The sequence below is a fragment of the Verticillium dahliae genome, genomic scaffold, assembly GCF_000150675.1.
Source record: "Verticillium dahliae VdLs.17 supercont1.1 genomic scaffold, whole genome shotgun sequence".
In the NCBI taxonomy this organism is placed as follows: Eukaryota; Fungi; Ascomycota; class Sordariomycetes; order Glomerellales; family Plectosphaerellaceae; genus Verticillium; species Verticillium dahliae.
The window spans coordinates 2,645,073-2,667,998 of NW_009276921.1; the positions used below are offsets into that span (position 1 = coordinate 2,645,073).

At 55.4% G+C, this 22,926-nt stretch overlaps 9 protein-coding genes across 9 annotated transcripts in view; 4 read left to right on the plus strand and 5 right to left on the minus strand.

The window, feature by feature from the left end:
* VDAG_00801 (Cip2) overlaps window positions 1-813 on the minus strand; it is a gene marked incomplete at both ends in the record, with an annotated part of 1,450 nt that extends 637 nt beyond the window's left edge. The window contains one exon of the mRNA XM_009652178.1: window positions 113-813. Coding sequence (XP_009650473.1) covers window positions 113-813 — 701 coding nt within the window. The remainder of the gene's footprint in view (window positions 1-112) is intronic.
* A 4,113-nt stretch (window positions 814-4,926) lies between these two features.
* VDAG_00802 (magnesium-dependent phosphatase) lies at window positions 4,927-5,589 on the plus strand (the record flags this gene model as incomplete). Its single annotated transcript, XM_009652179.1, has 1 exon — window positions 4,927-5,589. One exon carries the CDS (start codon window positions 4,927-4,929, stop codon window positions 5,587-5,589), a length of 663 nt encoding a protein of 220 aa, XP_009650474.1.
* A 390-nt stretch (window positions 5,590-5,979) lies between these two features.
* On the minus strand, window positions 5,980-7,316 carry VDAG_00803 (Sec14 cytosolic factor; the record flags this gene model as incomplete). The annotated part of the gene is made up of 2 exons (XM_009652180.1): window positions 5,980-7,033; window positions 7,117-7,316. 2 exons carry the CDS (start codon window positions 7,314-7,316, stop codon window positions 5,980-5,982), a joined length of 1,254 nt encoding a protein of 417 aa, XP_009650475.1.
* A 3,144-nt stretch (window positions 7,317-10,460) lies between these two features.
* VDAG_00804 (3-oxoacyl-[acyl-carrier-protein] reductase) lies at window positions 10,461-11,367 on the plus strand (the record flags this gene model as incomplete). Its single annotated transcript, XM_009652181.1, has 3 exons — window positions 10,461-10,500; window positions 10,555-10,997; window positions 11,272-11,367. 3 exons carry the CDS (start codon window positions 10,461-10,463, stop codon window positions 11,365-11,367), a joined length of 579 nt encoding a protein of 192 aa, XP_009650476.1.
* A 600-nt stretch (window positions 11,368-11,967) lies between these two features.
* VDAG_00805 (neutral alpha-glucosidase ab) lies at window positions 11,968-14,517 on the minus strand (the record flags this gene model as incomplete). The annotated part of the gene is made up of 1 exon (XM_009652182.1): window positions 11,968-14,517. One exon carries the CDS (start codon window positions 14,515-14,517, stop codon window positions 11,968-11,970), a length of 2,550 nt encoding a protein of 849 aa, XP_009650477.1.
* Window positions 14,518-14,981: 464 nt separating this feature from the next.
* On the minus strand, window positions 14,982-15,949 carry VDAG_00806 (uncharacterized protein; the record flags this gene model as incomplete). The annotated part of the gene is made up of 2 exons (XM_009652183.1): window positions 14,982-15,844; window positions 15,916-15,949. 2 exons carry the CDS (start codon window positions 15,947-15,949, stop codon window positions 14,982-14,984), a joined length of 897 nt encoding a protein of 298 aa, XP_009650478.1.
* Window positions 15,950-16,285: 336 nt separating this feature from the next.
* On the plus strand, window positions 16,286-18,618 carry VDAG_00807 (C6 zinc finger domain-containing protein; the record flags this gene model as incomplete). Its single annotated transcript, XM_009652184.1, has 2 exons — window positions 16,286-16,368; window positions 16,773-18,618. The coding sequence occupies 2 exons, from the start codon at window positions 16,286-16,288 to the stop codon at window positions 18,616-18,618; spliced, it is 1,929 nt and encodes a 642-aa protein (XP_009650479.1).
* A 180-nt stretch (window positions 18,619-18,798) lies between these two features.
* Window positions 18,799-20,323, minus strand: VDAG_00808 (acetylxylan esterase; the record flags this gene model as incomplete). Its single annotated transcript, XM_009652185.1, has 5 exons — window positions 18,799-18,818; window positions 18,970-19,010; window positions 19,081-19,244; window positions 19,423-19,755; window positions 19,877-20,323. 5 exons carry the CDS (start codon window positions 20,321-20,323, stop codon window positions 18,799-18,801), a joined length of 1,005 nt encoding a protein of 334 aa, XP_009650480.1.
* Window positions 20,324-21,509: 1,186 nt separating this feature from the next.
* VDAG_00809 (uncharacterized protein) lies at window positions 21,510-22,907 on the plus strand (the record flags this gene model as incomplete). Its single annotated transcript, XM_009652186.1, has 2 exons — window positions 21,510-22,295; window positions 22,357-22,907. Coding segments are annotated over exons 1-2 (771 nt in total), but the record flags the coding sequence as incomplete, so codon positions are not given.
* Window positions 22,908-22,926: the final 19 nt, after the last annotated feature.

Genomic DNA, 22,926 nt, shown 5'->3' on the forward strand with positions numbered 1-22,926 from the left:
GACGCGCGCGGCGTTGATGCCCACGGCCGGCGTCGCCTCGAGCGCGTCGAGGATGCGCGGCACGCCCCACGCCACGCGTCAGGGGCGCCCGCGCTGTGCGAAGCTGCCGTACAGGTCGTAGAACTTGCCGCGCCCGCGCGAGGAGCCGCCCTGCTGCTGGGCGACCTCGTCGTTGTTGTAGGTGATGGTGGCGACGCCCGCGGGGACCGGGATGCTGGCGGCACCATACGCTATGATGGCCGGCACGTTCGTGCCGCTGGGCTTGTTGATGGTCACGGCGAAAGAGATGGACCGGCCCTGGTCCGAGACGTTGATCGTCAGACGATTGCCCGAGTAGGATCCCGTGACGGACTGCGGCTTCCCGGGAAGGGTTCCCAGCTCATACGTCTGAATCTGGGCGCTGATCTCGCGCTGGCGGCATGCCCAATCGGCCTTGGTCGTGACAGCGGCGCCGTTCTGGAAGACGAACGGGTTGGGCAGGTTTGCGTTTGCGGGACCGAGGCCGCTGGGCAGAGCAGGGCATGTGCCGGGTGTCACCGGCGGCGGCGGCGCGGTGGGAGGGGTAGTAGTCGGAGGGCTGGCAGTCGTCACAGGGGGTGGAGGAGGGACGGGAGTGGTGGGTGGCGGAGGAGGGGGGCCGCCGGGAGCCGTGCCGGGCAGACACTGCGAATACCAAGCGTTGATGACGCTGCAGTAATGTCCCGAGACGCAGGTCGTTGCACCTGTGTGTCCCTGGCCGCCGCACTGGGCCCAGGGGCCAGCCTGAGCCGCTGCCGATGCGGCGAAAAGGAGGGCCGTTGCGAGAGTCTTCATGACGGGTGGTCTGGAGCGGGAATAATCGAGAATCGTTTGCTGGTGAGGCTCTCTGTTCAGCTGTCTATCAAAGGAACGTGATCCATCGTCTTTATACTCCACCAGCTATTGTTGAGGGGCTCTTCTGGTACCAAGATTGAGAATCCAGCGCGCTTTTGGTTCTTTCTCTACATGATCGTTTCCGGCGCTGGATCATGGTTGTCTTCATCTGGATATTGTCTGATCAGAGACATTGTGGAAGTGAGCCTCTTGACGTTTAGGCTAAAATGGGTTGCCTCCACGTGCCTCTACAGTTACTCCATCAGACCATGTTTGCCATGGGAGCTTGACTCTAAGGGCCCAGTTCGGCGACGATCTCTAGCGGCGAGCAGCATGAGCCTCCGGCTTTGACTGTGACAGGTTTCACGCGACCCATCAGAACACAGCAAATTCCCCGGCAATGTGCCAGCTTTCATCTTGAGGTGTGCGGCGACTTTAGGCAGTACACTTAAAACTCCGAATATCAACATGGGACATCTACCGCCCGGACTGTCCTTTGCAGATCGTTCTGTTCCGAAAAATCATCCTGTCCTATACATCTGATCCTTTGGGACCAGGATTGTAAGCTCGACCCCAGATTTCCCCGCTTGTCAACCAGCATCGGACGAAAGAACACCCCGGCGGCTGAGTTCCGGATGCTCCGTGGCCCAGTCTTCAGATATGAGATGGCGCCGGTCCTAGCAAGTCGCTTTGTCTCTTGGCATCATGCAGCCTGCCGTATTGACCGGGGCCGGACGAGCGGGTGCGACGCTGGCGCAAAGGGCTGGGCTCGAAGGAGATTTACGGAGCGCGCATTCCGTGACGCCGGTGGGTGACTTTCCGGAACGGGCTCGTGAAAGTCATGGTCGCATGGGAAGTGCTTGAGCCGTTTTGCGGAGATGATTTATCGACTGAACTCTACTTCATGTGGGTGGTAGTAACCCTGGAGTTTGGTCGGATCACTGCATCATCATGGGTTCTCGCGATTGTGATGCCGCTTGTTTTGAGAGCCCGGAGACACGATCAGTCTATTGATTGTTTCAGAGGGCGAGTAACTTCTGCGCTTTCTGATTTTGGTTTTGGTGAGCCTCTGATTGCTCTTGGAGTCCGCAGGGTTGCATGATGAATGTGTTCCTGATCTGATCGACTTGGATAGAAGACCCCATAATGTCGCGTGCTCGGAGTTTCTCGATCAGTGTCTCGCCCTTGATCCATGCCTTGAGTTGTGTTTATCCTTCTTGTACCCATGTAATTCTCCCTGTTGATGGGGGCAATCTCATCCCGAATAAGATATGGCTCTCCTCGCGGGTGCTCACGTCGCCGTTTCCGTCTTTCGCTCGAACCGCCGACTGGAGCTTTCCACCTGCAGAGAAGACAAACTGTCAACTATAATGAGTTTGTGTTAGGCCAGTGGCAGCCATGAAACTCACATCTAGCTCATCCTGGTACTTGGTCAGACGGTACAAATGCGGTTTGAACCTTTGGGGACAAGATTCACAGGGTAAAGTTTCTTCTCCGTAAGCAGAAACCTTTTTCTGAGGAAGCCAGGAGGCCATCCTCGGTTTTGTGCTCAATGCAGCGAGGGCCAGGCTGCGAGGCCCGGTAATCTTGTCAGTTCATCTGTTCTGGCCATTGTAGCGTCGTTCACACAGCAACTCTGCGCCTGCGATAACTTTTGACTCAGCACTGATAAAACTTTTGCGGTCCTAAAGCTTCCATATTCGAGAGCGAAGTAAGCATGAATGACATGAGCCCACCATCAACGTTGAATTTTGAAGCGCCCCCATGATGAAACTTGCGAGCCATGTATGATTCTCCCCAGGAAAATCTCCGTATTAGAGCCCACTGGGGCGGGTTTCCTTGTCAATCCAAGCCGTTCATCCTAGAGAATGTGCTTGGTGGCGAAGGAGAGGGGAAGGGATGTCTGGGTGAGGGCATTCTATCTCGCATCTCCAGGTTTGCCTCTGGGAACCCGTGCAGCGCGGTGGTTTTCTAGCTCTGCGATGGTAGAGATAGACCCTTGGTTCTCTACCGAGTGCATTGAGACACGGAAACTGGTGTCAGAAATTAAGTGACTCGGGACGTAGTCGATGCCGTTCGCTTGTGACATTGGCTGTTAGAGGAGTAGGAACCAAACTCCTTGTGCCGTGTCCTTGTACGTCCGCATGCTTGATGCATTATTGAGGCAATGTTCGCAACCCGCATCACAAAATGCTGCGTGCGTTTTCTTTTCAATGAGAGATTGGTCTCCTTCTGAACCATATGAGCTATTGCCTTTGACTTGAGCGTCTGGCCTCCCGCATAGTACACAAAGGTGCCGAAAGAACATTGTTGGACCGATTACACTCGACACCCTGCTGGTCATTCAAGCATCATAGCCAGCCAGGTGCCTTGGCCGTGGCGCTCGACATGTATAAAAAACAGCTTCGCAGAATCCGAGACTCCGACTTTGCCTCATCTTTTTATCCGACCTTTTCCAGTGAATCGACGCCTCGAAGCCGGCACACTGCCGGGCTCCTGTCTCGACCCGCGGTTCGTCGAGACAAGCCTGTCGACGGGCTGGCTACCGTATCGACAAGCGACGCGGGTTCGTCGGAGTGACAGGAGCAGGCTTTCCTTGCAGTCCACCTCAGCATGTTTTACGACTTTCGACACGACGCTTTTTACGACAGCAGCTGAATATTGAGCAAAATATGAGCATCGTTCTCGGTCTGCCGGAGCGACAAGGAGTTACGCGAGAATACAAAGCCGCCAACAAAAACAATGGATAGAGAAGCTGCATTTCTATCCGCTCTCTTACTGCAACAACGCTAGAGCAAGCCAAAGGCCGATTTCATCAACAAACCTTGACTGAATTTCCATGGCGTTCTATTTTTCCTTGGCGGCGAAAGCGCACAATATCAACTACGCAAATAACGTACTGAATCATGTTCTCTTGAGGAATAGCCGAGATCCGACCCAAAGTCGGCACCGCATGATCTGCGCCGCAGCTGGACCGCCAAAAAAAGAGCCCGCAGCCTCATCATCACACCGCTAATCCTTGGTCGTCCCCGATTTGTAAGTCTTTCAGCAGAGCGCTTTCAGGGATGCCAAGGTCAGCGAAAAGAGTTGTGATTCTGTAGCTGGCGCGACACGAAAAAAAAAAAAAAAAGTTGAAAATCACAAAATGGCACCGAATCTGCAGTCTGCTATCAGGAGAATCCTGATTACCCAGGATTCTAAGGGCTCCGCGACACCGTGGAGCACACACCCACCTTCTCAGGGCCCCCCCGACCGACAGCCGACTTTTCAGAGAAGTCCTGTGTTGTCCAAGGCGGGGCCCTTGGTGGGAGAGGGGTCTTGTTCCCAGCCTGCGCGAGGCATAGCCTCTCGTATGGCGCACCGGAACGTGACATACGAACGAGCGGAGAGATTGACATCACGCCCGCAGGGCCGAGGGAGAGAGATGGCAGGGCGCGCAGGGTACGATCGGCTGCGTGGGGTGCGAGAAAGGCACTGGTCCAGGCTCGCTTGGAGGACGCATGATCTGGAGAACCCCCGAGGCTGACGTGCCCCGTTGCGACGAGTGTGACTTCTTGATACCGACGATCTCGGCTGTGATTGCCTGATCGATGATTTTCTTGTTCGATAGCCGCGGGAAGCTTGCGCCAGGGAATCCCTCAGGTAGCAACAAGGATTCGTGTGACAGATTCATTGGTGTCGGTGATTGTACTGACCGTGTGCATGTGAAGTCGGGATAGCAGTCACTAGAGTGCAACCTCATCATTTAACCTCATCGTTGTCACTGTGGTATCGGCGATGGAGTGTCGGCACAGCGAACTCAACATCGTAGCACCCCCTGTCAGCATGGAAACGCAAAACCCACGCCTCCATTGTCTGCCGCCGACAATGAAGCAGAGGACCCACGCTTATGTCATCGGAGTGACGTGCAGGGTCCACGATCTGACGATCTGGAGGGGCACAAGCTCTCTTCGCAACCGCAAGCATCGTCAACCTCACGACGCGCCACCAATTGCGAAGGAAGAAAAGAGCACAACACAAGGGAATACCCGAGAGAACCAAAAAGAAAAAAAAAAAAGGCATACAAACGCCAAAATGCCAAAGAAACTCTCCAAACACCCCGCCACCAGCAGCACAACAACCCTCTCCCCATCCTCCCCCCCGCCCTCAACGCCAGCCATCCTCTCCGACACCCTGCCGCTGCCCACCCTCATCGTCTTCGACCTAGACTACACCCTCTGGCCCTTCTGGATCGACACGCACGTGACGCCGCCCCTCAAAGCCGACGCCGCGCACACGTCGGCCACAGACCGCCACGGCGACACCTACGCCTTCTACCCCGACGTGCCCGCCATCCTCGCCGCACTGCCGCGCGCCGGCGTCCGCACGGCCGTCGCGTCGCGCACCCACGCGCCGGACCTCGCGCGCGACCTGCTGCGCATGCTGCACGTCGCGCCCGTGCCGCCGGGCGACGAGGCCGAGGGGGCCAACAGCAAGAAGAAGGACAGGCCGAGAAGGGCGGTCGAGTTCTTTGACGGCGGGCTCGAGATGTATCCCAGCTCCAAGATGCGGCACTTTGAGGCGCTACGCAAGAGGACCGGGGTCGCGTATGAGGAGATGCTCTTCTTTGACGACGAGAGCCGGAATCGCGATACCGAGTCGTTGGGCGTCACTATGTACCTCGTGCGCGACGGCACGGGGTGGGCGGAGATTGAGAAGGGTATTCTCGAGTGGCGCAAACGACGGGGAATTGCATGATGGTCCTGGCACGTATGGCGGACAGAAGTGGACGATAGTACGGCGCGATAGTACGGCACTTGGTCCACGGCTTGAAGACAAAGTGGTATGTATTGGGGAAGCGGCGCCATTGGCCCGGAGAATATTCACAAAAGGCGAGAGCAAGCGCCTATGTACAGAACACTATTTCGAGACAAAGCTCATGCAGTGAAGAATAGAGAATAAAAATGCAAAAAGAACGCCACCCACCCCACGCCTTCCCTCGGTGTATGCTCCGACAACACGCCGCCAGCAGGTATCTAAATTTTGACAGAAACAATTCGCTGACATGCCGCAACCATTGCGCGAAGCCCCAGCCCAACACACATTTCGACGACGGCGGGAGTGCCGCCGCAGACCAGATACACACCTCTATGCCGCCGCCGTAGAGGGCGCAAGCGGCGGCGCCATCTCGGGCTGGTGCCCTTTTTCGTCTGTCACCGAGAGGCCCTCGACGCCGGCGGCCACGTCGCTGACGACGGGCGCACCGTTCTCCCGCGGCGTTGACGCCTCCTCCTCGTCAGCGGCAGGCCACGTCTTGGCGACGGAGCAGATGACCTCGTCGCGCAGGGCGCCACTGGAGGCGCCGAGACCGACGCACTCGAGACGCGTGCCGTCGGCCGTGTCGCGCCAGATCATGGGCCCCGAGCCAAAGCCCGTGTGGCCGTTCTCCCAGCGCAGGTTGCCGTCCCAGGCGGGGTCGTTGACGGGCATGTCGCCAAACCGGTAGGCGAGGCGGCCGCCGTACTTGGTGGGTATGTTGGCCGGGTCGATGTAGGCCTCGAGCGTGGGCTTCACCTCGGCCTCGCTAAGGATGAAAATCTTGGAGACGGTGATGGGGTCGAACCAGCGCTTGACCCAGCCCCAGACGGTGGTGAAGAAGGAGGGGGCGCCAATGACGAAGATGCGATCGAGCGTCTCGGGGTAGTGGGCCGTGGCGAGCTGGCTCGCGGCCTGCATGTGGTTCTTGAGGTTCCAGAACTGGCGCAGCGAGACGCCCTGAATGTCGACAATGTTGGTGCTCATGGTGATCGGGGTGCCGGGGAACTCGCGGTCCTGCAGCTGGGTGCAGAAGGGCATGTTGAAGCGCGTCAGGTTCTCGTAGAGGGCGAAGAGGCGCACGAGGCCCTGGGGCGTGCGGCCGTCAGACTTGGCCTGCGAAATGGCCTTGCCGTCCTTGCCCTGCTTCTCGTAGTCGGCGACGGCCTTGGAGTCGAGGGTGCGGATCTCAAAGACGTAGAGGGGGATGCCGCGCCGGTCGCGGCGGCCGGTCCACTGCGGGTAGAGGCGGCGCGAGGCGTCGTAGGCCGGCAGCTCGATCGTCTTGTAGAGGAGGTCGATATCGTTGGCGGTGCGCCACGCTTCCGTCTCGGCGAACTGGGTGAGGGCGTCGGCGGGGTGCCAGCGGCGGGCGCGCAGGTAGCGGCTAGGGTTCGCGTCAGGGTGTGTAGGCACACGGGGCAGAGGGCGCGACGGCACACGGGGCAGAGGGCGCGAGAGAGGACTCACAGCAGCGTGGGGTCATCGTGCGAGGCTGGTGGGCCTGGCGTGTAGAGGCCGCGTTCCTGCAGCAACTTCTTGAAGGCGACGAACTGGGCGTCCTGGTGCTCGGTCAAGTGGCCGAGATGGCCGGCCGGGTAGGCGCCGTCGACTGTGGACACATTGGAGGGGATGGGCTGGATGGGTTGGGCGAGGTTGGCTTCGCTCATGGTGGGCGAGCTGTGTGCGACGCGGCAACGTTGAGGGCGGGTGAATAGGGACCTTTGGGGCGGCGGGTAGGTATGCACGTTGTGTGGGACGGCGAGGGGTAGGTGTCGCCGATCGGAGAGAGGTCGTCCAGATCAGATGGGTGAGTGGCCGTACAGATGGCGAAAGGTCGTGCAGATGGGCGAATGGTCGTACAGATGGATGTGTGTTTGCTTCCTGTGGTAGCAAGCAAGAGTAGAAAATCCGATGATGATGATGATGAAATAAGAGAAGGACGGAAGAGAGGCCCGGCGCGTCGGCAGCAACAAAGGTGTGTGGTTGGCGGATCGGTTGATTGCGCTGCCGTGGAGAGAGATCGAGAAAGGTAAGAAAAAGGCAGGATAGCTCTGTTCCCCCGGGAGGCGGGTCGGTGAAGTCATTGGGTCATCCGTCATCGTTAACCATCGAAAGCAACGCAAGAAAAAAGAGGCCAGCCCTGTCCAGTCAGACGGGGCGCCGGATGACTCGGGGCCTAGGACGGGACCGCCGCATCCCTGATCCTGGTGCTGGGGTCCTTGCTGCTTCTGGCGATGGTGTCATGCGACCCTCGTCTGCCTTGTCAGGGCCTGCTGTGACAGATGGCCTACCAGCCTGACAGGTGCCTGCTGGTGTCTCTGCATGGTACATGTGCTCTTTCGGGATCGGCTTGACTGGCGGCGCGGTGGTGGAGGCCCTGGCGGGCAGATGGCTTTTCTTGCCTTGTGACGGCAAGCCAAGCGCGCCACCTGACAACGGGTTTTGGCCGAACGTTCCATCGATTCGAGCTTTGTTTCGGTACTTCATCGTCGACTTGGAATGCAGAGTGTTGGGCTGATGAACTCCCAGCCGAAGCATCCTCCTGTTGTGTTTTTCGGAGCCAGCGGAACTTGATGCTGTCGCAGCAAGCGGCACTCGATGCTATCGCGGCATAATGCAAGTCGGTGGAATTCCTTCCCTCGCCGAACCGCTGACTAAATCGACATGACTAGGAGATTAGTGGCGCTGCCCGCTGGAGCCACCACTGACTTTTAGCGCTTTAGCGCCGGGAACACACCCACAGCACACACAGCACACACAGCACACACGCCGTGGGAGTTTTGCAGTGCGCCTTTCCCCCACCCTTTTTGCGTTGCTTTTCGTATGCTCACATCAGAGACATGGTGTTTTTTCTCTGTTCTTTTTGGGATGACTGGCTCCTGCCACACCGCTTGGAACCCTCTAGGTTCTCGCTCCTTCTGCCTGACAACAATGGAGGCAGGAACCCGCAGGCTGGAGGCAGGAACCTGTAGGCTGAAGGCAGGAACCTGTAGGCTGCAGACAGGAAGGTCCAGGCCCCGTTCGATGCACATTGGAACATTGGCATATGACAATGTTGCCCGCACTTGCTTTTCGATGTCTTGGATGCCTTGACCCTATCTCTCGGCATCCCTCCATCAATCACAGAACCTGGTCAAGACAATACCAGTTTGCTTCGTTCGACACTCCCGCCCATCTTCGACGGCCTCTCGTCACCCCGTCTCCGACTCGGACTTTCGCGGCACCCAATCTCCGTCGCTGGCCCCGCCCCCCGCCGCGGATCCCTCTTGTTTCCTCCAGACCCGGAAAACTCGTCAACTGGGCTTTCCCGGTTCCGTCCGAATCTATCCTTATGACATGCATTCGTACGCTACAGTGACCCAGGCGTCGTCTCCGTATCAAAAAAAAAAAAAAACTTCTCCCTGCTGACCTCCAACCATGTGCACCTTTTGACCATCACCTTCTCGTCTTGCCAAAAAGCGAGCGGACCGGCCGACGAGCCACGAAACACGAGTCTGCATCTAGAATGCTCTAACGTTCGCAGTCGTCGCCTTGCGCAGCCTGCTGTGCATGGCCTGTTCGCACCTGACGGCCCATACTCATTGATTGGATGCCTGCTCTACGAAAAGACTGCAATTGATCGCTCAATACACTGCTCGAATCTCGGCAAGCCAGAATGTCCATCTTCTGATACTCCTCTCACGCATCTCATATTTTTCTAATTGATTCGACGCCTTGAAAATATGTCCCGCCATCCTCTGTGTGTCAATGAATGGCCTGAATCAGATGCTGTTTACGGTCGAGAGGAGGTAAACGTTAAGACGCCAGGTTCTGCCATCTGTGAAGGGCAGGCCTCGTCAGCCTAGTTTCCATTCATGGTCATCATCCTCAATGGTATCAATCGGCGCGCAGAAAGGCTCGCTCGTTTGCAAATGGCTGGTCGACTGTGTTTGACGTGCTGAAATTGGAGATATCTCGAAGATTGCAACCTGTCGAGGCTTAGCCCCTAAGCCTCGGACCAGAGTTGCCGTTCAGGCAGCGTCAAATCCCACGATGATATTTCTCACAATGTTACTGCTTGCGACGAATCATTGAAATGTCTAATAACTGCCAATGCACCTACAGATCTGACACGATCTTTACGAGGTAGAATTAACCCCGTTGGCGCGTCCAAGGCCCAAACATGACGAGCGTGTCAAGGGTAGCAAGAACGACGCCATCGAAGGAGTTGATCACACCAATAAGAAAGATAGGCTAGGGCGGAGCATGATTCTCATTGTAAGTTTGATCTGCGATGGCTATGGGTGCGTTGTGGGCGAAAGCTCGGGGCTGACGTTTTCTTCAAAAGGGTTGCATTGTACGTGTACAGCGAACCTCAAAGGGTGGAGTGCTGTGCAGCGATTCACAATGTCCAATTCCAGAAGCCAAAAACACTCTCAGAAACTCGGTAGTCGATTACTATGCGACAGCCGTCCGACAATCAAGCTCGCAGCTTCTCGTGTTGGCTACTCGACAAACATGCTCCTAATAAGACGGCAAGTGTTGATGTTATCGCAACATCGAGAGCGGATTAGTGATCTAAAACATTCAACCGCGCTTTGAACCGTTAAGGACGGCCAGAGAACACGTCGAATGTAATGCTGCGAAGCTTGAGACTGACGAAAAAGATCTGGACCGTAAGGACGTACCCCAAAGTAGACATTCGCATGCTGAACTGGCTGTTTTTTTTTTCAAGATATCCTCGGCGGTTAATGGCCAGCATATCGTCAATCAAGCACGTACTACAACCTTTTGCAGATCATCCTTTGGTCGACTAGAGAAAACGACCGAGTATGGCAGCACAGCCCCCGAGCGCGCCCCGCGACTTCACCCGTACGCGACATTCATCATATGACCTGATCTCTCCACTGAAGCTGGACTTATCAGGCAAATACGCTGTGGCCACAGGCGCAGCTTGGGACACAGGTGTCGGCTTCGCCACTGCAAAAGCATTCGCTAGGGTTGGTGTTGCAGAAATTGCCGTCGTTGACCTGCATGGCGTATCTGACAACCTTGTCGCAGACCTCAAGCAGGTTGCGAAAGAAGCAGGACGAGACGAACAACTTGTTATCAGCTGCACCACAGACATTGCCAATGCGACCAGCGTCAGAGCCGCTTATGACAAGGTGGTCGCTGCCTTTAGCGGGCGCCTCGATGTACTTGTCAACAACGCCGCGCATATGGAGCCATATGAGCGGTTTCTCAACGCGGATCCGGATATCTACTGGCGCACTTGGCAAGTCAACCTCGGCGGCCTCTTCAACATGGCTCGCGCCGTTCTGCCCATGATGCGTTCGGCCCGCGAATCTGGGGACGGCCTCTGCACGATGGTCAATGTTTCCTCTTCTGGCGCGCTCAGTGCCCGCCCAGCGAGCACGGGATACCGGTCCTCCAAGCTTGCAATTACACGCTGGACAGAGTCAATTCAGCTTGATTACGCTGATCAGGGGCTGTTGGCTTTCTCTATCAATCCAGGAGCTATCAAGACTGAGATTACTAAAGGTGGTTTGCCAGAACATCTACGAAGCACCCTACCAGATAAGCAGGAAACTGCAGGTGATACTATTGTGTGGCTGATTGCTGGACGTCACGATTGGCTGGCAGGGCGATACAAGCTCTGCATGGGACATGGAGGAGCTGTTACAGATGAAATCGGCCATCATCGAAGAGGACAAGCTCAAGCTTAAGATGGCTTTCTAGGAGGCTTGTATGTAACCACAAGACAACTGATGGGTAAGGTCAGGTCGTCGGCTTCAGAAGTCCCAGCCAGAGCAGAAGGTTATAGTAGTTTTCACCCATTGCTTAATGCCGAACAAAGAGTTTGAGAGTCAGCGGTGACTTTCCGGCTGGATGCAACAACCTATGATGATTCCTGGGATCTGTTCGGTGTCAACTAACGCAGTTGGTTGGATGGGCCTTCGAGTGAGTTTGGGACAAGAAAACGAGGATGTTCCATCACACTACATCGATGGCAGCATCGAGAGTCTTTCATTCGGCTTTGCATAGCTGCTCTTTCAGTGCTATGGTGATGCCACTGATAAGAATAATATTGTAAGTGCCGTGCTACTTAAAACTCAAGTGCTTTCGGCGGATATCCATTATTCCTTTTGAAAGGGACATCAGATCAAAGCTCGGAGGGATGACAGTATGATTTTACCATGCTGCTTTCTCTGACCCAGTGCGGGAACCTTACTTTTGACCATCTAGTGCATTCCTCCCATTTCAGTGAGACGAAACTTCAAACATCAAAATAAAAGTTACTTATTGGAAATTCAGTGGATTTACTACACTACACTACGTTCAGCTGAGCTCGAACTTGTGGCGGCCTTGCTCATCCACGCCCAGCGCTTTGATGTCCTTGCCGTCTGAGCTCACCAATGTCCTCTGATCGCCAGATGGCAAAATGACAACCAAAGATTGCCAGGGAGCCTCAAATCCAGAAGACTCATCTCTAGTGAACTTCACCTTGATCTCATTGGCAGCCGCGGAATAGGCAATGGTGTACGATGAGATCTTGTTCTTGGTCACGACTGACACGCCATTGTCCTCAAACCACGTCGTCTCGTGCCACTTGCCGTCCTTGGACTCGTGTTGCGGTGGCAGGATCTCGACAGCCCTATAATCATCGAGGGGAAGGTTGGCAACGTTCTCCTTTTCGCCAGGCGAAAGAACCTGGAAATCACGACCGACCGGGATGGCGCCGCCGACTTTGCCCAGTACGGCGATGCCAGAGCCGTGCCATTCGGCATCGACGTCAACCCACTGGCCTGCCACGAAGTATTGATAGGGCGCATTGAGGTTCAAGAACCCTTCGTCTTCCTCCGACCCCTTGGGGAGGTAGACTCGCGCCTTGCTGACGCCAGACTCGTACACGCCGCCGATGAGAAGCGAGTCTCCAAGGAAGTATTGCGTCTCTCCGTCGGTGAGCACAGAGTTAGTCCACACCTCCGGGTCAGATTCGTAGCCCCAGCCCGTCCAACGCTGAGGAGGAGTTGCGCACACGTGGCTCTCCAGTGCCAGGGAGTAGATGTAAGGGATCAGGGCATAACGCCTCTTGATAGTCTTGCGCACGAGGTGTGTGATAGAAGGGTACATCCAGGGCTCGATAACATCGCCGACACTGTTGTCGGTCCCTGTCTTGAAGCAGTTGATGGCAAAGCGAGGAGAGTAGATGCCGAGCTGCACCCAGCGAAGGAGTAGTTCCGGTGACGGTTGGGGGCCTTCGAAACCGCCAATGTCGTGGCCATAACAGTGGAGTAGACTGAGACCAGCGTTGAGGGATAGCGCATTGGCGCCCTTCATGCCGGGCCAGCTGGTTGTGTTGTCTCCGCTCCAGGTGCTGCAGGCGTAACGCATCGTCCCCGCCGTAGCGCTTCGGGTGAGGACGAAAGGACGTTCGTCGGGGTTGACTTCAAGCAATGCGTCGTGCGAAGCCTTCCCGTGGAGTTCGGTGTGCAGGCTGCGGCCCCAGAGGCCGATCTGGGGCCTCTTTTCAAGACCAGGAGGGATTTGCATGGACTTCTGGTCCAGCGCACATTCCCAGTTGTCATCCGTGACTGTGTACTCGTTATTGTCATTCCACATGCAGTCGATACCCTGCTGCGCTAGAGTCTTGACACCTTCGTACCACCAGTTGAAACCTGCTTCGGAAGTGAAGTCAATGTGGCCACCATCGTCACTCTCACCACCACCGGCACTCCACAGCTTGGTTACAGCAGGCTGTTTTGTGCGTGGATCAGTGAAGAGGCCGCCAGCAGCCTTGAGTTTCTGGTATCCGGGATGACTGGCAATGAGGTACGGTTTAACGTTGGCGATCAGACGCATGCCCAACTTGTGGTACTCCTTGATCCAGCCTTCAGGGTCCGGGAACCGATGGCGGTTCCAAGTGAAGACATTGCGCGTCTTGGGTTCCTTCTCAGCCACGGTGTACCCGGAGGACATCTGGTACGCGGAGCATGGAATGTCGTGTTCCTTCATTTTGCGGGCGAGCTCCAGGAGCGACTCGCTTGCAGGTGGGTCATCCAGCATAGAGTACTTCATGCCACCAGATAGATAACCAAAAGCCCAACGAGGGACCAGCAGAGGATATCCTGCGATGCTGGCATATGTCGAGACGATGTCCTTCAGCGTCTTGCCGACAATCACATATTCCTCCAGGCCGCCGAAGTCTTGGCGGTAAACCTTGTAGAACCCCCACATGCCGTCCATTTCAGAGCCGACAGAGTACTCTCCGCGAGCATGCGTTGTTGAGAAGGTGGCAACACAGCCTTTGGGAGTAGCATTGATGAGCAGGGGAATGTTTTTGTAGAGAGGGTCGGTTCGGTGGACGTCATAACCAAAGCTGTCGGTCGCGGAGAGCTGGAAGCGGCGACCTGATAGATTCATGGGCGCAGCCTTCTCTCCCAGGCCGACGTGGAGAGTTCCACGGTTGTAGCGAGTGTAATGAGCAATCCCCGGTCCATCGACTGTGTAGGAACGGTTTGGGACGTCCTGCAGGAGGGGTTCTTCCTGGCCGTCAAAGTTGATGGCCAAGTGAGGGGTCTCGCCAGAATAGTTTACTGTTGCGGATACATTCCCGATGCTGATTGTCTTGCTCTTTCCAGTCGACTGGATCGAGGCTTTCGTCTCCCCAAGAATGATCTCAGGGCGGGGTATGCTCGGGTGAGGAGGCAATGGGTGGCTCTCGGAGGTATATGTGGTCCTGAAAACGTTCGGTCGGACAGCCTCGAAGCTGAAGTTGAACGGAGCGCCATTGCTGGACGAGGTCAACTGAATAGAAGGAGAGTTATCCGAAGCTTCTGTTGAGGCCTCGACCGTCCAGGAAGACGGGATGAGTTCGTTCTGGGGCATGGTGGTGATGTGGCTTCTGCTGGTCTCTCGAGTACGAAAAGCAAAGGGCGTAAAGAGAGCTCGGTTCTAATTCAACAGGAACAAGAGAGGGCGCAAGCCTCCCTTTTGAATGTGACTCGGTCTCTGCTACGCCGGCAACGCCGAAGCGATTTGTGATATGGCAAGCCATTGATCGTTCAACATGTACACCCGTGCCATGCTGAACCCCAACTTGACCCCGCGCGTAGCGTCAGACGTCCCCTCACGATCCCAGGATGGAGTCGCATTTCGGGATTTTTCTCCGACGGAGTTCGGATCGCCATGTGGAGCGGATCGGCTTTTATTAGTTTTCTCCGATCCCAGCTGATAAGTAGTGGCAGCCTGCTTATTGACTGTAGATGAGCATGCATCGCAGGGGCGTCGAGGTCTGCTTTTGTTATTCCTAAGTCCCCGATTCTTACTCCTCTCATCAAGCAGCCAGCCCATCAATAACCTCTGAGCTTGACGATAGGCTCATCGTCCGGCCCCAGAGGCGGGGGACGGAGCATTGATTCATCATTAAAGATAAAGTCCATCATATTCTCTACGCCCTGTGCGTCTCCTTCCACAGTGCCTTCCTTCTCCCGGTCAACCCAGCCTTGTGTGGTGCCGCCCTTCAAGTCAATGACTATGGCATTACCATTCTCGTCGACGAGAACATTGTCGGCTTTGACGTCGCCCCAGACGACACCCAGATGATGCAGCTTGGCCACGGTATCCTTGATCTGCGCCGCACATTTCTCCCGAAGAGCAAGGGGAGCACGCTCGTCAACAGCCCACGTAAGCCGCTCTTCCGACTTGATGAAGTGGTAAATCAGGCCGCGCAGCCTGCCCTTAGAGCCGACGACCATGGCGTAGAGCCGTGAAGTAGGGAGCTCAGAAGAGGAAAGGCCGGAGGCGGCGATCTTGTCGTATTTTCCGATTTCCGATTTCGTTTGGGGTAGCTTCGGTCGACACAGACGACTTGTAGAAAAAGAACTGGCCGTGAACAAGCACACGTTGCGGTATGATGCTGAAGATATCGGCGGGGTCGTCGTAGGGTACCTCGACGTCGGCAAGGCCGACAATAGGGAAGGATGTCTGCAAAGTACGGGCATCGAATTCTTCAAAATCCTCTTCCACCAGTCGAGTAACAAGGCCAGGGACCGGCTTCTCTTGGACCTGTTTCCGCGAACGCGGGGTAATACGGCGGCCCGGTGCGGGAACGGCAAGGCGGCGCGACGATGATGAGTCGGCTCGTTTTGATGAGTAGCAGTGGAATGTATTTCGGCGCTCTTCGCTGTCAGATCGACCTGTTCCTCTCGACAGTCTACAGTGGGCATCGGCAGAAACGAGGGAACGTTGGCTGGGAGATGATGCCCAGCGGTTGGGACAAGCTACCTTGCTGCCCGCTCGCCAATGCGACGGCGGTCATCGTTTCTTGAGCTCTCCCTGACATGGACATTAAAGAACATGGCCGCTGAACCGCCTCTTGATGGTCATCTCGACCTTTATTACCATCTCAAAAACGAGGACTTCATATGTGTACCCTAGGCCGTCGAACGAAACATAGAGGCAAATCTCCAGGGCAATCTCAAGCCTTTGTCACTGTATTCTAGGGGTACCATTCTCCATCTCCAGCCTCTGGGTGCTGGAGCAAAGAAAGACCCACATCATGCAACCGTGACGCGGGGTAACGTGGAATGGTCTCGTTGACTGATCGGAGAATTTCCATCCTCATTCAGACAACCACACCATCAGTGCTGTTCCCATGGCGCCGCGCCGGCCACTATGGAAGCTGATGAGCTCACAGATGGGGGATCATCTCGACGGCCTAGAAAGAAGCGCATCCCGGTAAGGTTCTCGCGACTGTTGAGCCATTGACTCCACGAGCGTACGCTTTGGAGCACTCATAGATATAGGGATGGGAGGCGGACTGACACTGTCATCATAGAAAGCCTGCGGTGCATGTCGCCAATCCAAGGTACGATTCCCTGTCGATTCTTCAGAAGCTTTACTAATGAACTACAAGGTGAAATGCGATGGGCAACGCCCTTGCTCACGGTTCGGACCATCGCAACTCGATCATCTCTTTCTGACTGGCTGACGGATGTGACAGATGCCATGGCCTACGAAAGGTCTGTACGTTCACTGAACGGCCAAAGGACGCGAACGAAATGTACGTTGGGGTCGAATTGCCCCTGGACCGAATGCTGCTGGAAATGGACAAGCGAGCTGACAGGGGCATTTCCGAGTAGAAGGATCGAAGACCTGGAGAGGGAGATCGGGTCGTTGAAGGAACGACTCGAAAAACGAACAGAAGCGGGCACATGGCAAGCCATTCCAGCGTCTCAGTCCTCACCTTCGGCCGCGCAGATGCCCATCCAGTACCGATCGCCAGATCAGATCGGAGGTCCCGAGAATCCCATCAGCACGCACACGTCGCCGGCCACTGTCATCAACCCCCCGACTCTGGGAAGCTTACCACGTCGACCAACAGGTTCGAGCTCTGGATCCCCCAATGTGTCGCTCTTACCACCACCTCCAACGCAGGGGCAGAAGAGAAAGCGCACACATTTCGAGATGGGCGCCGTCGCTGTGCCCGACTTGATTGAAGCAGGCCTAGTCACGGACCAGGATGCCACCTCATATTGGGCAGCCTTCTTCTCAGGATGCGACCGGTTCGTCCCGGTGTTTGATCCCCGATTCGACTCAATGGAATCCATTCGTTCTCGAAGCAGTCTATTGTTCGGCGCCATCTGCTCCGTAGGCTGCCGAGTGGTCAATGGAGCCGACTCACGTCAATGGCACGTCCTCAGTTTTCAGACCCAACGAATGCTAAACGCTGCGATCACCACACCAACAAAGGCCACTCCAGAAACGATACAAGCACTCCTTGTCCGAGCCTGCTATGTGAATGAGCGGTCTCTGTTAATCGCCATCGCGACGCGCATGGCCTTCGAAGTGGGCCTGCCTGAGGCCTACGACGTTATGAGCGCTCACTGCGTAGCCAAGAATACCCCGCGCTTGGACACGATTGACGATGCATCGCAGGACGATTTAGTTCTCATGCGCAAGGCCCGGACGTGGCTTCACCTGTTAGTCATGGGCCACATTCTCCACGTTGATGCTGGTGATCTCCCGGCGTTCCGGTTCCGAGGCGCTGCTCGAAGGTCCAGAATCCTGTTGGAAAGCCCTTGCTCAAACGACATGGATCTCTATTTGTTCTCACAAGTGGAACTCAACGCCCTGCGGGCAAATATATACAACAGTCTTTCGCAATGCGCTGACGCCGACGAAGAAGATATCATGGAGATGGTGCGAGATGCCAAGATTGATATTGAGGTTTGGTTCAATGACTGGGCGCGCATCTATGAGCAGCGCAGACCCCAGATGCCCTGGCTGCAGCCAAACCTCATCGTCCAGCGTCACTGGGCAGATAGCATGGCACTCTGTCGCGCTGTCCGCGCATCGGGGGTCGAGAATGTGCGCGCCATGTCTCAAACCCAGAAGACGATTCTGCTGATGGCCAAGGCTTCGCTCAGGCAGCATCTCGAAGTCATCCTGATGGAGCCCCGCCACTACCTCTCCGGGCTGCGTTTTGCGATGGACTTCGTCTGGGCGAAGAATGCTTTCTGCTTTCTCTTGCTACTGAAGCTGTCTCTCTTGCTCCCCGATGACGGAGATCAACAATCAAATAAGGATCTGGTTGAAAAGGGGAGGATCCTTCTTGGCGAACTAAGGAATGCCAATGGTGGCCGGGGTGAAGGGAGCAAGGCGAGTGCGAGCAGCCTATACCTGCAGCTTGTTCAAGCCAGCATCGAGAAGTATCATCACGCTCTGCAAAAGGACGGTGGTACCCGCACAGGGGAGCCTTCACTCCCGACCACTATTCAAATGGAGCAAAGCCGAGTCGACGGGCAGACGGAGCTCGAGTCTTTCGTTCCAGAGCAGTTCGTCTTTGAGTGGGACTTCCCGGGTCTGACTCTTTTCTCTTCCCCTCTTACCGAGACCGGGTGGCTCGACGACTTTTTGGCCGGTGGGCTGGACAGCAACGATGAATTATACGGTATGGGATGGGCCTCGGTAGACTTTTCATTCTAGGCTGAGGTAAGCTAAATCTAGTCTTGTTGTTCAATATAGCTGGTGTAGGATTGACGGTGGTTGATGCCATATTTGAAGATTTTGTGACCTCTGGAGCGTCTAACGACAACCCAAGTGACAGTGGCCTAGGACATGTCCATTCCACAAAGCCGTCGGCTTGACACGTCACTGTGAATATCTCTAAAGGCACTGGTGGAACCCTGAAACACGCAAGTAATTAGCAAACGGGCCAGCTTTGGCCATTGGATACTCTTACAGGCGTTCTGGACCTGGCAAGTCCAAGGGCTTTCGCACTGTTCATGAATTAGCCACCATGTCGCCAATCGCAAACAACATGAAGAGAGTACTTACAACTGTTGGGCCGCTCCAGTTCTGGCCGCCGCACTGGCCCCCTGCGCGGTGGTAAAACCGTCAGCATTTCCTCTCCAACAGGCACTCGGGACAGTAAATGAGGTTGCTTACAGCGCTTTGCTTGCACAGAGGCCGTAGTGGTCGGCCGAGCTGTCGTCGTGACGGCGGTAGTGAGGGTGGCGATGGTGGTCGGCACTGGCGGGGCCACTGTTGACGTGGTCGTCGACCTTGTCGTGCTTGTAGGGCCTGCTGTCGATGTCGCGGGGGTCTTGAGGCTGGCATGAGTGACTGAACATAATGTGAGACGGGCCAAACCTACCGTGATACCAAACCACTTCAGATCCTCATCGAAAAACACATCAATGCTGTGGCTGACACCGACACCAAGAATTCCCTATACTTCCTGTCAGCTCGTATCCGGAATTGATGGTTGCTAGATACAGAGAGGTATACCTCCAGGTTGGGACCGAAGACGTATTTGTTGTAGGGGCTCCGCGGGAAGTTCGAAATAGTCTGTTGGGGGGTTGTCGAGTATCCGAAGATACCAGCCCACTGCTTGACGGTCTCGTAATAGTTCTGGGGGAACACCACCGCGTCCTGGTCACCGTGATAGACCTGCATGCGAGGGCGACGGCCAGTGTAACCAGGCGCCATAGCGCGAGCGATGGCGGCCCAGTGCTCGGGAGTGGTGATGGACTGGCCGTTCGCGCAAGTGCTGTTCCAGCCCGCTTCGGTCGTGCCAACAGAGAAGCAGCCGGCGGGGACACCAGCATATGCAATACCAGCCTGGAAAAGGTCGGGGTATGTGGCAGCCATAACGTTCTTCAAACGATCAGCGTTCAATAATTTCACAGGGAACAGCTCACAGAATCTGTCCGTTAATTACGGCGGCTGGCGGAGAACTCACCGTCATCATAGCTCCGGACGAAATGCCAGTCACAAACACTCGGCTGGCGTCGGCACCGTATTGAGCAGTGACATACTTGACCATGTTGGCGATCGAGTCACTGTTACCGCCAGCTCCTCGGGTCAGCGTCTTCTGCGACGAGACATCCCAGCAGTTGCTTGCAGTGTATGCGGTGCTCGGGTAGATGACGATATAGCCATAAGTCTCAGAAAGACGAGCCCAGTTGGAGCCTTGGTAGTAGGCCTGCGCATTGCCTGAGCACCAGTGAATTCCGACGACGATGGCGGGGTTGGGCGCAAGGTTGTTGGGGACCCAGAGGTACATCTTGGTGTTCGTCGGGTTGGCACCGAAGCCAGTCACCTCGGAGAAAGTCGCTCGAGGAACAATCTCCGCTGCCAGGCAGAGCTGGCAGAAGGCGAGGAAAAGCATATACAAGCGTGAAAGCATCGTGGCGAGGCGGACTTGATCAGCCCAGGCTTGACAGTTGATTGGAACAGAGATTCTAAAGTCTGGTACCGAGCATCGGGGAAAAGCAAGGGGAAACAGGACGTTCATCACTTATAAATGTACATTTTCTCGGAAGCTGAACGTCCATCGTTCAGGATATAGCGATGTGGTGGCTTTCCAACGTCCCTTGTCAGGCAGATGTGCAGGTGGAGGCTATGCAGTGGCAGCGGCGCCATAATCCCCGCGGTTCGGACCGTGACCTTCCGTTTCATCGTCGGCACCTACATCAAGATATAACGGCCACGGACTTCATGTCTTGATTGATAAATCTTCCGGGGTTCTTTCCATCAGGTGCCACTCAAGGCCGTCACCTACTGAGTGGCATGCATCGGCGCCAAGCCACACTAACGAGGCAATGTATGGCACGTAGCCTAGGTAGGTATTTGATGTCTGAAGGTTCTGCAGCACAGAATAATAAGGCTTTCAATTCCTGTTTCGGACTTTGTGCATGAAAAGCTGCGGGGATATACGTTCAATCATCATAGCCAGCAGTTCGCATGAGATGCATGGTGCTGCTTTCAATGGTTGACTGGGCGTCATGTGAAGTATTGGAATCGTGAGTGTCGGCTCATCCCCAATCCGCGTACTTAGATTCCCCGAAGTTGTCGAATTATAACGACTTGAGCCTCTGAGGTAGTTGGAACGGATCATTTTTATTCACTAACGCCTTGCTTCCGCGCCATCTGACAGCTTGATTGTCTCGCTTAAAACCAATAAACTTTATCACATTCTCGGACCGCACGTCCGGCCAGCAAACTCATTAAACTTGTAGAATTTCATACATCTGATCTTGATCCAATCACCAGCAAGCCTCTCTGACCATGTGCCACCCACTGTCGCCCACGGCGCTTCAGCTGTCGTGTTGCACGAGCTGACAGCCCTAAGAGCCTCAAGCCTTTGGCCAATAGCTGAACAAGATTCCGACTTCACATCATCTGTTCATATTTCACCCCTTAGAAGACATCCGAGTCTGCATTCCAAGGAGAGTCTATGTTGTTCTGGCCTTTGTTCTGAGATGAATAGCCAATAAATTGGAGCGAAAAGGAACGATTAGTATTGAGTTGACATTTAACAACATCCACATACAGATGTGTTAAACTTCCTAAGGCTTCTAGCGACTGGTGTTGCGACTCATGAAAGGAGAGGCGCATTCGCGTACTCTACGGATGCCTCTAGCATCAGTCATTACGTATAGGGGGGAAAGAGACATCGGATGCGCACTCCCCCTGACAAAATATCAGCCAGCTATCCCGGACCTTGCTCGGATGCGCGTCCTTTGATTGCGTGCCTCGGTTGGAACTTCACGAGGGCACCCGGGTCGCCTTCGCAAGTACTGATAGCAGACCGCACGCAATCTTTTTTTTGGGCCTCTCTCTCCACTGATATGGCGCAATGCACTGGAATTCCGACTAGATCCCTGCTCAAAAAGCGGCAATTCGCCGTTGATGCAAGATGAGCCATCATTGCGTTGGGCCATAGGCTAGAGCAGCCAACCAGGTATGCGCCCGATGATGCCATTCCCGGTTCTCGGCACTCTGGGAAGTCCTCGCGACATCGTACACCGAGGTAGACGACAAACGCCATGGCCTTCGGCGGCTTCTGATATGGGTATAAAGCATCAAGCCTTGGCTCCTAGACCATCCCAAGAGGTGTCGGACAGGCTCAATTGCAGTGATTAAGTTCTGTATCACGATGTACACTACGAAGCTTTCCCTGTGGGGGCTAGCCGGATCCCTGGCAGCCGTTGTAGCCAAGGGTCCATTCTTGGAGTCCCTAAATGACGGCACTTGGATTATTGGTAACGATTTCTGGAATGTTACACAAGGTCCGGTCTACGCGACAAAGCTTTTCTGGCAGGGTGTACCTGGAGCAGATCTTGTCGGCTCCGCCGTCGGCCACTACACTGGTTATGGTATGTGATTATCTTCTTGGCCACCAAGTGCCCAAGCCAGAGCTAACGGGGCGGTCAACAGACGGGGAGTCGAATCTCCGTTACACCAATGCGACAATTGCTGCACGCGGTACACACTTTATCGACGTCAGCTTCACTGCGCCCGCTGGAGATCTCCACTGGGTCATCTTTGACGACCTCTCCGGCGCATACCAGTATTTTGTCAACCGTGCCCTGCCAAACATCAGCATTTTGCGAACCCTCTGGCGGCTGGCGCCGGAACACTTCACTCATGGCCGCACTCACCTCAAGGATGAGCCCCTGCCGGATTTCGATCTGTATGCAAAGTCGACCAACGTTCAGGATGAGACCTGGCAGCTTGCAGACGGGTCATACATCACCAAGTACGACTGGTCCAACGCCGTCAGAGACCGTGACTTCTATGGTGTTTACGGATCTCGTGTTGGTTCTTGGTGGATTCATCCATCCACCGAATACTACAACAGTGACCATCTCAGCCAGACACTGACCGTGCATCGCGAGAGCAAGACCGGCGATGCTGTCCAGCTGAACGTCGTGCAAGATACATCGCACTTCCGTGTCGGCCAAAAGACAACTCAGCCCGTGGGCAAGGTCTGGGGCCCCAGACATA